At 35.4% G+C, this 14,171-nt stretch overlaps 1 protein-coding gene across 3 annotated transcripts in view; it reads left to right on the plus strand.

Annotated features, from left to right (window-relative positions):
- The first annotated feature begins 6,448 nt into the window (after window positions 1-6,448).
- The window catches only part of GLIPR1L2 (GLIPR1 like 2), a 62,665-nt gene continuing 54,942 nt past the window's right edge, over window positions 6,449-14,171 (plus strand). For all 3 annotated transcript variants that reach the window (XR_013764169.1, XM_079142556.1, XM_079142557.1), the window contains exon 1: window positions 6,449-6,684. Coding sequence is in view for 2 of the 3 variants with exons in the window: in XM_079142556.1 (XP_078998682.1) it covers window positions 6,451-6,684 (234 nt within the window). In the remaining variant the exon portion in view is untranslated. The remainder of the gene's footprint in view (window positions 6,685-14,171) is intronic.

The following is a 14,171-nucleotide window of genomic DNA, read 5'->3' on the forward strand; positions in this document are numbered from 1 at the left end:
AAACCACAGAACATTAACGAAAGAAATTGAAGACCTTAATAGATGGAAAGATCTCCCATGTTCTTGGATAGGCAGAATTAATATTATCAAAATGGCCATACTTCCAAAGGTGATGTAGAGATTTAACACAATTCCAATTAAAATCCCAATGACATTTCTCATAGAAATACAGAAAGCAATCATTAAATTCATCTGGAAAAACAAAAGACCCAGAATAGCCAAAGCAATCCTGGGCAGGAAGAGTGAAGCAGTAGGTATCACAATACCAGACTTTAAACTCTACAACAGAGCAATAGTAACAAAAATGGCATGGTACTGGCACCAAATAGACAGGTAGGCCAATGGTATGGGACAGAAAACACAGAGACATATCCACATAAGTACAGTTATCTCATATTAGACAAAGGTGCCAAAACATACAATGGAGAAAAGATAGCCTCTTCAACAAATGGTGCTGGCAAAACTGGAAATTCATATACAGTAAAATGAAATTAAACCCCTATCTCTCACCCTGTACAAAACTCAATTCAAAATGGATCAAGGATCTAGGAATTAGACGAGACCCTTCACCAAATAGAAGAAAAAGTAGGCCCGAATCTCCATAACATTGGCTTAGGACCAGACTTCCTTAACAAGATCCCCATAGTGCAAGAATTAAAAGCTGGAATCAATAAATGGGAAAGATTCAAACTAAAAAGCTCTTTCTCAACAAAGGAAACCATCAATAATGTGAAAAGAGAGCCTGCAGAGTGGGAGAAAATCTTCCACACACACTTCAGACAGAGCACTAATCTCCAAAGTTTATAAGGAACTTAAAAACTTTATACCAAAAATGCCCAATCAATAAATGGACTAAGGAACTGTGCAGATACTTCACAGAAGAAGATATACAGGTGATCAACGAATATATGCAAAAGTGGTCATCATCCCTAGTAATTAGAGAAATGCAAATTAAAACCACCTGTTACGCCACCTGCAATTCCCCTCAGTGCTTGACAAGGATTCCGCTGAGTAATAAAGGTGTTTGCAAAGTCTCATCTCATTGGGAATTTGGTTGCAGGTTTTCCTTTCTTGCTTGCTTAATATGTGTAGGTTACTATTAATATTTTATGTGTTTTCCCTGAAAACAGGGGTCTTAACAGAACAAGGGTTAAAACATAAAAACCAGACTTCTAATGGAACAGTGATTTCAGATTCAGTCATTTGTAATGAAACTTTGAGTAACCAAGAATGTTATGAGAAAATACAAAAATAGATTCTAGCTGCCGATCCCTTGTTCACTACTCTCAGATGACCTGAAGTACATAGGCAAATAACTCCAACTCCATCAGGAATGATTAATAGGAACAGAAGAAATAAAGAAAATAGAGTTCCCACAGTTAAAACACCTTATGGCAATGCTTATTTAATTAATGGAAAGTCATGACATCCTTACAGAGGGATGCCTCTTAAGCCGCTGGATATAGACCTTCCTTTATCTCCTATGGGATATTTAGATATAAAATCAGGACATGTTATAATCTGGTTTGAAGGTAAACATACAAGAGTACAAGATATTCCATTTCTTAAAGATTAGGATTTACTAAATGCTGTAAAAATTATTGGCCACCTATCCCCCGTAGAAAAAGTTCCTCAATGTTAAGTTCACACAGTAGAAGATGATGTCATATTATTGTTAGCTTAAACTGTCTAGCACTTATTAACCACAGCAGTAGCCACACAACTGACATTTACTCAACCCTGCTGAACTTGCTTGAAACTTTATGATTAGTTTAGCAATATTAATATGTCTTACTGTTTAGTTATAGGTTATCATGAGTAAGCAATTACTAAAAATAATTAGAATACTTCATTGCCTAGTCTAGTAATGATTATACAAGATATTTTTATTATTTTTCCTTGTGATCTTTTCCTGTTCTGGAAAAACATGTGTAACTGTCAACCTTTTAATGTATAAAAAGCTGGCTGGGAAAAATAAAATTTAGAACATAGCATCCATTCCTTGAGTCTGTGTTGCTTTGTTCTCCACCGCGCCAACACCTACTCCTTCACCTGAGACCACTATGACCCCTGCTAGGGCTGAACCCTGGCAACCACCCTAAGATTTCATCTAACTCCAATTAGAATGACTATTATCAAGATCACAAGCAATAATAAGTGTTGTTGTGGATGTGGGGAAAAAGGCACATTCATATATTATTGGTGGAGTTGCAAATTAGTGCAGCCACTCTGGAAAGCAGTATGGAGAGTCTTCAGAAAACTTGGAACGGACCCACCATTTGACCCAGCTATTCCACTCCTCAGTTTATACCCAAAGGACTTAAAATCAGCATACTACAGTGATGCAGCCACATCAATGTTCACAGCTGCTCAATTCACAATAGCTAGATTGTGGAACCAACCAAGATGCCCTTCAATAGATGAATCGATAAAGAAACTGTGATATATAAACACGATGGAATATTACTCAGCCATAAAGAATAATAAAATTATGGCATTTGGTGGTAAATGGATGAAATTGGAAAATATCAGGCTAAGTGAAATAGGCCAAGCACAAAAAACCAACGACCAAACATTTTCTCTGATAGATGGATGATGATACATAGAGGGGGGTCAGCAGGGGCGGGGGAGAGAAGAATGAAGGAACTTTGGATGGTATAGAGGAAAATGGGGTGGGAGGGGGTGGGGGAAAGAAAGATAGAATGAGACAGACAGTATTACCCTATGTATATGTATGATTACATGAATTGTGTGAATCTACATTGGGTACAACCATAGAAATGAAAAACTGTACCCCTTTTGTGTACAATGAATCAAAATGCAGTTTGTTAAAATAAAAAAAAATTTAATAAAGAAAAAAAAAGCCACAATACTGTCATGCATGGTGGCGCACACCTGCAATTCCAGCATCTCAGAAGGCTGAGGCAGGAGGTTCACGAGTTCTAAGACAGCCTCGCCAAATTAGCAAGGCCCTAAGCAACTCTGCCTCTAGATAAAATATGAAAAAGGGCTGGGGATATGGTTTAGTGTTAAGCGCCCCTGGGTTAAATCCCTAGTAGTAGCATCATCCTGCCCCCCCCCCAAAAAAAAAAAAAACAAACAATGCTATTTATGTTAGCACCTAAAAAGAAAGAGGTATAAACGTAACAAAATATATACAGCATCTATGTGAGAAAAAACAAAGCATTTTGAGAAATCACAAAGTACAGTGACAATACTCCTGCTGCAAATGTTTTCATTGAATACAGTTATGATGGGCTGTATATAATCAGATTCCAAAATGAATTTGGGTCTCAGCACCTAAAATACAATTTGCCTCTTTCCAAAGACAAGGCCATGAAATTGAGCTTAATCTGGGAATATTTATATAAAAATATCACTCCTAAATGTGCATTATTCCTGTATTTTCGGGAGGTCAGTATTTAGTATGGTTATATGTATAAATAACTCCTTATAATCTCAGTGAGGAATGCATCATCCAGCCGATCTTAACAACTTTCAAACAACATATTTGTAAATTTGAGTGCAGTTTATAAAAATATATTTAGATCTACTAGTAGTTCAAGAAATGAAAATGAAAAGGAATTAATAGTTAAAAAACTTACTGGCAAGATGACTTTAGACACATTACTTCTCCTTTTCTCATTTTTCTGAGAAGATAAAAGTAATAATTATATCTTAAGGTTTTTATGATCTGAATGAGTTGATACTTCCTAATTATTTGAAATAGTGCATGATGCATAGTCGTAAGGATATATGAAATGAATATTAAAATTTTTTTTAGTTGTAGATGGACATAATACCTTTATTTCATTTATTAATTTTTATGTGGCGCTGAGGATGGAACCCAGTGCCTCACACGTGCTAGGCAAGCACTCCACCACTGAGCCAGAATCCCAGCCGAAATGAATTTTCAATAATATTTACAACCCATATATGAAATGAATTTTAAATAATATCTATAACCCTGAATTTTTTTTTTTTTTTTTTTCGGTGCTGGGGGTCGAACACAGGGCCCTGTGCTTGCAAGGCAAGCACTTTACCAACTGAGCTATCTCCCCAGCCCCTATAACCCTGAATTTTAATTGCTCAATAATTCATCTATCTCCTTTGTTTTTTCTACATTTTTAATTGGTGCATTATAGTTGTACATATAGATGGGATTTGTTATTACATATTTGTACATGCATACAACATAACAATCTAATTTGACTAATGTCACTCCCCAGCACTTCCCCTCCCTCCTTACCTCGCACCCTTTGGCCCCTTTTCTCTACTGATTTCTCTTGATTTTTAGGAGATCCACCTCCACCTTTGTTTTCCTTTTTCCTCTCGTTTCCACATATTAGATAAAAACATATGACCCTTAACCTTCTGAGTTTGACTTACATAGCTTAACATGATGGTCTCTAATTCCATCCATTTTCCTGCAAATGCCATAATTTCATTTTTCTTTATGGTTGATTAAAACTCCATTATGTATATACACCACATTTTCTTTATCCATTCATTGGCTAATGGACATCTAGTCTGGTTTTATAGTTTGACTATTGTGAATTGTGCTGCTATAAACATGGGTATGGCTTTAATTCATTTATAAAACTATGACTATAATTAATTTATAAATATAAAGATGATTTTAATTCTTCAGGGCAAATACTGAGAAGTGGTATAGTTGGGTCCTACGGTGGTTCCCTGTCTATATTACCTTTAAAAATTTCCTGTGGACAGACTCCATGTTTGTTAATTTTTGTAGTTCTAGCTTCTAGGGTAGGCTCTGACATATAAAAGCTACTAAAGAAATATCCTTAAGTTGGTGAGTACCATATCTTGTAATGAAATGAGCTGTCCAGGATATGGTGACTTCCCTGTTAATATAATTATTTTGTCAGAGGATGTGATGATCACCTATCACTGATGTATTAGAGAGTATGTCTCAAGGGATAGTGAAAGTGTCTAAAATTTCTTCTAAATCTAAAATTGCATCATTGTATTTACTTGAAAGAAAGACTTGGGTTTTGTCTAGTGGTCTTTTTCAATTACCTAATACACTGCTTGGTAATATATATTAAAACAATAAAGGCACGAATGAAACCATCTTTTGAAGGTCTGCTGCTTTTCAATAGTGTGAATAGAAGATAACTTTCATTTTTAAAACTTATTGGGGGGTACTTGTGAGTGAACCCAGGGATTCTTTACCACTAAGCAGCAACCCCAGCCCCATACCCCCTCCCCCCGCCCTTTTTTACATTTTTGCAACAGGGTTTCCTTAAGTTGCTTAGGGTCTCATTAAATGGCTGAAGTTAGCCTCTAACTTGGGATGCTCCGTCTAAGCTTCCCCAATTACTGGTGTCACAAGTATTAGACACAATGCAGAGGTATTTTTAAAAGTACTTTTCTTTTTTAGATTTTTTTTTTTTTTTTTTTTTTTTTTTTTTTTAGCAAACCAGTTACAATATTTTCTTTGTGGGAAATTTCTGTCCCAATGTCAGTGATATTTAATATTGCCTTAATGCTACTGAGTACAATATATGTATACCCCAAAACCAATACATGCTTTTATTTCACGCCCTAGTATTTAAACTCCTCAGAGCAAGTTTTTCTTGAGCAAAATGTTTGCACTAGACCAGGCCACTATCTACCAGGATACTAGCTATCTTTACCTGAAAGAAAGGAAACAAACAAAAAGTGAATTATTTCCTCCTGTGGATGGGACAGTCAGTGGCAGAAGATGAATATGATATCCCATCCTAAATAGTACTGATGAGAGAAAATATTCTCATTTAGGGTTTGATAATCTCCACCTCTGCCCCAATCCTCAGCTTTCCATTCTTCCATTTGTTTTGTGATTTCCCACAAAGCTTCATTTAAAAAAAGAGAAAATCTCAAGGAAGAAGTTAGGCTTAAAGAAGGCATTTTGTCCATAATGAGAATAAATAAATAAAAAGGGTATTCTACATCAAATTCCCAACAGAACAGGTAAAGGTGAAAAAAAAAATTTAACTGAATTTTTATCAAGAACACAGAAAGAATGGCCATTTCCCCTTGCGTAATTACGAAGTTCCTAGAACACGTTAATTATTCAGCAACTGGCATTTACCATACCAACTGGGGACTGGTCAATAAACGATGACACATCCTTTGGAGTCAGAAATCAACCCAGGATAATAGTTTGCTACATTAGCTTTGTGGAAAGCCTGGACTCATTTCACTCAGGTATCTCTTTTCGATTAGTTTCTCAGACATCTATTTTAAGCTTTCTCTGTGTCGCACAGTTCTGGCTTTCCTGTCCCTCCCCACCTCCTCCATCCTCCTTTCTGCTCTTCAGAGTTCTGCTTTCCCGCTTTCCCGCTTTCTGGGAAATAAGACTTGCCCGCGCCGCCCTGTAGATTGGCAGGTCACAGGGGCGGGCTGGCGCCTGCGCACTAACCTCTCTGCGGCCGGTGGACCATGGAGGTCCCAAGGCCCTCCGCCCCCGGATGGTGCGCTCAGTCCATCCCCCTGGCGCTAGGGGGCGTTTTGAAGCTGCAGCTCTGCGAGCTGTGGCTTCTACTGTTGGGTTCGGGTTTGAACGCGAACTTTTTGCCACACGAAGAGGACGTAGACTTCATCAATGAGTACGTGACCCTCCACAATGAACTCCGGGGCAACGTTTACCCTAGAGGGTCTAACCTACGCTTCATGGTGAGACTCTTGGGCGGTTTCCCAAACCTCCCAGCGTCCTGTCACCGCACCCGCTAGGCCTCCGGAAGTCTGGGCCACCGCCCTGAGGCTTTGGATTCCGGAGAGCCACACTTTCTGCTTGGGTTTAAAACATACCTGTAAAACCAGTGGCTCCCTAATACCTGGTTAACAGAATTTTTCATAGGACCGAGTCTAAAGGTGCACATGGCACTCTTGTGAGGTGCAGATTTTAAGAGAGCACTACTTCAAGAAGATACTTTAATGCAATAGTTTCCTTTTTTTTTAAAATTAAATCAACCAAACTTATCAATAATGAAGAAAATATCAAAATTTTAAACAAAGATAAGGGTCCTTGGAACCGAATTAGAGAGAAGCAAGTGAAGCCCTTTCAGGGCAGTGAAACTGCAAGGTTAGTCCTGTTTTTATTTAAAATTTTGATTTTTTTTTTTCATCGTGGATGTTTTCACATTATATTCCCACTTTTAAAAGATAGTGTTTATTTCATTACCGAGTGCCCACTGCACATTTTGCTCCCAAGGGAGTGTCAGTCTCCTTTCTCTAGTCAGATTCCTTAGCTATCATGCTGGCTTCCTCCCACTCTTGCCATTCTCCACCCCCGCCCCCTTTTTTTTCCTATTTCCATTTAATTCCTCATCAACTATCCCCTTACTGTTAGGAAGATTTCATGATGACGATTAAAAATGACTGCAAAATCCAGAAAGTGAAAGACTGTCCTCTTATTAGGCCATCAGGAGCTTATAAATTTACATTATAAATTATATTGCAAGTACTACTTTCCTACACATCTTTTCTTCCTTCAGGAATAGTTCCTTGGCAAAAAGAAAAAAAAAAAATTAGAAATGGAATAAATAAATTAGCATGTGATTTTAAAATATTGGTTACATAGAAATTACTCTTCTAAAGGCTATGACAAACTAAGCAAATACCAGCTATATATAAGTGTTGTTTTTCCATATCCTCACTGGCTTGGGCATTTTCAGTCTTTTGGGGAATTAATCAGAAAATGATACTTTGTTTTAATGTTAATTTTTAAAGTGCTATATTGATTAGACACATTTTTGTTTTTTCTTATTTTCTTTACCTTTTTAATTGCCAGCATTTTATCATCAGATTATAGGTAGTTTCATTTGCCGAAGGTAATTTTGCCCAAGTCAGGTTTTTTTTATCTTTTGAATTCAATCATAGACTTTGGAGTTATTTTAGAATTTTAGCTACATATTTTCCATCCATTTGTGATCACTTCTGTTTCTTCTAAAATTGGATATATCCTTCCTCCTGAAAATTAATAAACCCACAACTTCTCATAGATTGTTGTATCTCTAAAAATTATGTTAGATATTTCAAATATAAAAAAAGTTTAGAGAATAATATGCCTGTAACTCAAAATCCATAATTTAACATATGAACATTTTTACAGAAATAGTATTTTGGTTATAGTTTAAGACCCCACCCTAAATTTTTACCTGTTTCTTTTTTCTAAAATCTGGCGTATTTTTCCAACTTTATTTCTAGGAAATAAATAATAATTGTAAATACTATATTCTATCAATAGTATGTTCTATTTAGAACTTCTCTGTAATATGTTAGGAAATCAGATTTTATTTTTTTATTCTCTTGCTAGTTATTCTTAGCATTTTAAATTATATACCCCATTTTACAAATTCCAAAGTTAATCAGTATCAGTAACTGTCACCAGACAGGGGTCAGAGATAGTCACTCTAAAGAGGAAAATGGAACCCCAAATCATCCTTGGTGGGTTCTATTATTGCTGGAAAGAATTCAACCAAGACTTATTTAAGGACAACAAAGGTGTACACACCCCAATGGCAGGGTGTAGGTGCCACTTTCTTCTTTAGAGAAAAGACAAGTGACAACTCCAGGGTTGAATTCTTGGTTATGTATATGATTTTCCTGGGAATAAATGTTCAGGTTCTCAGGAAACCTCCTTTGAAAACAAGTGCCATGACAGTCATTTGATATTTGGGGTTCATGATTTTGGTGGGGGGTGGTTAAAGAGTCTAGTCATAAATCATTTGTGGGCATATTGTATAAGTTTTGAACCTGGTGACATTTTAATTGGTTGTTTTCGTTCTACTTGATCTGTTACAAGTATATGCTGGAGGTTTTGAGGTTTTGTTCATCCAACTAAAGGAACCAGCATGACTGGTTATGCTCATAGATCTAATCCTTATCTACTAAGGATCTCTTTCCCCCCAAGAGTCCATCTATGTTATTAACCTCCTTCCAAATATTAAAAATTTCTTGTATCCCTTAAATTCTGAATACTTCTCTCCTATGTTCATGCTATTGATGCGTAGTATTTAGGTTTTGTTTCATATTTAAACACCAAATTTTTAAAAATTTCTTAATTGTACAATATACATAACAAAGTTTACCATTTCAACATTTTAGTGTACAGTTCAGTGGCACTAAGTACATTCACAGGGTGCTACAACTGTCACCACTGTCCATCTCCAGATATTTTTTTCAGTTCCCAAACTGAAACTCCATACCAAATGATTGTTTTCTACTTCCCTTTACTCAAGGAACCTCGTGTAAGTGGAATCTTAAGATATTTGTTTTTGTGACTGGCTTATTTCACTCAACAGGATGTCTTCAAATTCTTTTGCATTGTACCAAAGTCTCCTTAATCTTTAAGGGCAAATAGTATTATATTAGATGTGCATGCCACATTTTCTTTATCCATTCATCTGCCAGAGGGACACTTGGGTTGCTTCCACCCTTTGGCTATTGTGCTTAATGCTACTGTGAACATTAACATACAAATATTTGCTCTAGTCCCTATTTCTCTTTTCGGTATGTACTCAGACTAGAATTGCTGGATCATTTGGTAATTTCATGTTTTTTTTCTTTTTTCAAATAAGTGGCATTTTGTATTCCATAGTGGCTGCACCATTTTATGTTTCCACTGGGAATGCACAGGATCCCAATTTCTTCATATCTTTGTCAAGTCTTGTTATTTTCAGATTTTTTGTATAATAAACATCTAATAGACATGAAATGATAGCTCATTGTGATTTAATGATTAATGACTTTAAGGATTTTTTCATGTACTTTTGGCTACTGGTTTTTCTTCTTTGAAGAAAGATCTATTTAAGTCCCATTTTTTGGTCAGCTTTTTTGGTTTTTTTATTGTTGTTGAGTTATAGGAATATTTTATATATTCGATATTTTAATCCATATCAGATATATAATATCTGATTTGAAAATATTTTGTTTGTAGATTACTTTTTCACTCTATTTGTTGATAGTAATACCGCCATTTACTGGTGACAAGTTCTGCTTCCTCAGGTGTTAAAGTAACATCAGAGAAGCACGCCAAGGCAAGCATATTAAGCGGGTTTTATTTAAAAGTAGTAATAATACAGACTTCTCCCGGGAGGGAGAAGGGCACCATGGCTGATGTTCTAGAGTCCCAAGAAGTGAGGGCACCCTACATCTTTTATAGGTTAAGGTCTCTTTTGTTCTCTGGTTCTCTCCCTGCTTCTCTCTCCTTCCTGCCTTCTTGACTAGGAGCGGTTTTGCAGGTGAGATGCAAAAAGTGAGAAAAAGATGGGCAGGGGGAGGGCCAAAGTAATTCAGCCAGGTAAGGGGGCATTAATTAGCAGCTCCCTGCCTGTAGTGCTTGCCAAGGACAGGTAATTTGGTAATCAATGGGCTCCAAGATCCTTGACTTTCCATTCCCAGGGGCAGTCTCCAGTTTCCCAGACTCTGATGGCCTCCATGGTCTCCATTTCCTCCATTTGACCCAATCCCCTATTTCTACACTAACCACCTGTCCCCAATTCTGGCTTCAGTAGTAACTTTTGATTGACCAAAGTTTTAAACTCTGATAAAGTCTATTTTATCTTTTTATCCTTGTTATCTATATAAGAAATCATTATCAGATTCAATATTATGAAGATTTTCTTCTATGTGTTCAAAAGTTTTATAGTTTCATTTCCTATGTTTAGGTTTTTGATCCATTCTGGGTTAATTTTTGTACATGGTACAAGGGAAAAGTCTAGGTCCATTCTTTTGTATGTGAAAATTCAGTTTCCCAACATTTGTTGAAGAGACTCTTTTGTCCTTTAAATGGTCTTCAAAAATCATTTGTCTGTAAATCATGATTTATTTCTGAATCCTCTATTCTTTTCCATTGGTCTGGGAGTCTGTGTGTAATGCCAGTACCACAGTATTTGATTTTGTAGTGTTGTTGTGTCCTCTGAGTTTGTTCTTAGAGAAAGTGTGAGTTCTCCAGGTTTATTCTTTTTCAAGATTATATTGGCCATTTATGGTCTCTTCTGATTCCTTGTTAAGTTTTACAATGCATTTTTATATTTCTGAAGAAAAATGGGAATTTTAATGGTAGTTGCATTGATTTTTTTTTTTTTAGAACATTTTAGGTACTAAAGGCATTATTAAGCCTTCCAATCCACGAACACAGAATCTTTCCATTCATTAGCATCTTCTTTCATTTCTTTCAGCAAACTTTTATAGTTTTCAATATGTAATTCTTTCCCTTTTTGGTTAAATTTATTCTGCAGATTTATTTGCCAAGTTTTTGTTTTCTAATTTTTCATTGTTAATGTATAGAAACATATAATTTTATGTTAATTTTTTAATCTGCTATTTTACTGAAGTTATTTTCTGATTCTAAGAGTATTTTTGGTGGATCATTCATTGTTTCCCAGAGTTTCACTATTTCCTGTATCTCCATTCAGGATTAATTGGCAATGGGCAAAGGTCAAAGTTTAGAGCCCAGAATTCAGGATCTCTTCCTTCAGGACCCATTGTACCTGGAAAAAGATTTACTGGGAGAGGTTTAATGTTGGCTAATTTCCCTCCCTCCTCCCAAGCCATACCTTCTTTCGGTTTTTCCTGGGGGCTGTCTTATAGGACTATTATTTTCCATAACCGTTTACTAACAATACCTAAGTTACCCTTTAACCTTCTGATCCCATTCCTGAGTATAAATCCTATGGGTATACCATACAAGAAGGAAATGGTATTAGCGTAAGGTTATTTCACAGTAACATTGCTTAATAATAGCAAATGATTGGAAAAACACTAAAATTTAGCAACGAGGGATTGATTAAAGTAACTGGTTCATTCACATAATTGAATATCATGCATCTGTGGGGAAAAATGAGAAAGCTCTCTATACTAACAAGGAAATATCTCAAAGATCTTAGAAGAAACAACATATAATGTGATTCATTTCATAAAAGAGAAATAAAAAAGAATTTAAATTTTTATACAAATAAAACACTGTACAAATCTACAAGGAACTGATTTGTTGCCTATAGAATGTGTAAAGGATATGAGATTGTAGGGAATAGGGTAATAACATGAGTTATCAATGATTTTATATGATTTTGATTTAGTAAACTACTGGATATGTTACCTCTTCAAAAAATAAAAAATTTTAAATAAAACATTTTTTAAATGTATGGTAATGGTCACTGGGAATTGCAACTTGGTTATTGATAAGCATTCATAAAACAGAATTATGTGTATGGTAAGAGAAAATGTAACAATCAGAATTTAAAATTCTTATTCACCTCAGTAAAATCCAGTATTTTGGATAGTGGGAATGGCATTCCTAAAATCTTATCTTTGGATGATGGGAAGAAGTAGGAAATTGAAACATTAGAAAGGAAGTGAGCATAGTTATATATTTTTATATTGTAATAAATTTATACATATAATTTAAAATACAATAAGTGAAGCTAACTAAAGATAATTCAGATAATCACAAAGACTGTCATAAAGAAAAGATACTGGTGGCTTGTAGATGAGCTTACTTGAACTTCCAGATTGACAGAAAGATGACACAAGGAATAAAAAGAAAATTAAGTTTGCAATATGGAATAATGCATAATAATGTAAGAAATAATGAATTGCAAACATGAAATAAGCTTAAAATTTGATTAATTAAGTTGGGCTCAGTGACACATGCCTGTAATCCCAGTTACTTGGGAGACTTAGGGAGGAGGATCTCAAGTTCAAAGCAAGCCCTCGCAACTTAGCAAGGCCCTAAGCAACTTAGTGAGATTCTGTCTCTAAAAAAAAAAATAAAAAGGGCTGGGGATGTGGCTCAGTGGGTAAGTGCCCTTGGGTTCAATCGCTGGTATTAAAAAAAAAAGATCAATTATCTTGGCAGATATGAGTGAATTTAATTTTTCTGTCAATAATTATAAATTGACCAAATAAATAAAAATCCATCTATATCTTGTTTGCAAAAATATACACCTAAAACAAATTGAAAGTATTGAAAATAAAAATATAAAGAATTAAAGAAGAAAACGGGCCAGCGTTAGAGCACTGGCCTAATGTGTTTGACACTGGGTTTTGATCCCCAGCACTGCCAAAAGCCAAAAGGGGGCGGGGGGGGGGCAGGATGAAGACTAAAGGCATTACAAGAAAAAGAAAAAAAGAAGTATTACCTAATGTGAAAAAATATAATCCATGAAAATTAAATAGCCGCAGACTATTTTACAGACCAATGACATTCTTCTCAGAATTAGAAAAAACAATTCTTAATACATTTGAAAAACATACGAGACCCAGCATAGTCAAAGCAATGCTAAACAAGAAAAGTGAAACAGGAGACATCACAATACCTGACCTGAAATTAAACTACAGAGCTGTTGTAATAAAAACAGCATGGATTTGGCACCAAAATAGACATGAAGAGCAAGGGAATAGAATAGAAGAAGACACAAGAGACAAAACCACAGATGCAGATGAAATTATGAGAATTGTAATAGGATATTATTTTATTATAGTTATTATTATATTAATTGTATAAAATAATGGGTTTTATTGTGACATTTCCATAAATGCATATAATGTGCTTTGACTGTATCCACCCTGCCTACTACCTGTCCTTTCTTGCACCCTCTCTTTCCCCCAGTCCTCTTTTCTTCCCTAGTTCCTCTTCACTTTCATATTATCCTTTATTCCCCTATATTCCTCATATGAGAGAAAACACGTGATAATTATCTTTCTGAGTCCGACTTATTTTGCTTTACATGATGATCTCCAATTCCATTCATTTTCCTGCAATATTTTTATGATTGAATAATACTCCACTGTATATATAAACTACAGTTTCTTTATTCATCCATTGATGGGCATCTAGGCTGATTCTATAACTTGCCATTGTGAATAGTGCTGCTATAAACATGGGAATGCAGGTTTCTCCTGTGTATGCTGGCTTTGACTCCTTTGGGAGTATATATCCAGGAGTGGTATAGTTGGATCATATGATAGTATGAGAATATTATGTTCAAACATGTTAATAAAATTGGGTATCTAGATGAAAGAATGTTTAATATCTGTCTCTTAAATAGGCCTCGATTCTTTGTTATAATGGATTAATTCTTAATCATCAAAAAACAGACAATTACAATGATATTAAATATTTTTGTGTTTTGCAAAAAATGAGACATTAGAAATCC

Source organism: Sciurus vulgaris (assembly GCF_902686455.1).
Source record: "Sciurus vulgaris genome assembly, chromosome: 5".
In the NCBI taxonomy this organism is placed as follows: domain Eukaryota; kingdom Metazoa; phylum Chordata; class Mammalia; order Rodentia; family Sciuridae; genus Sciurus; species Sciurus vulgaris.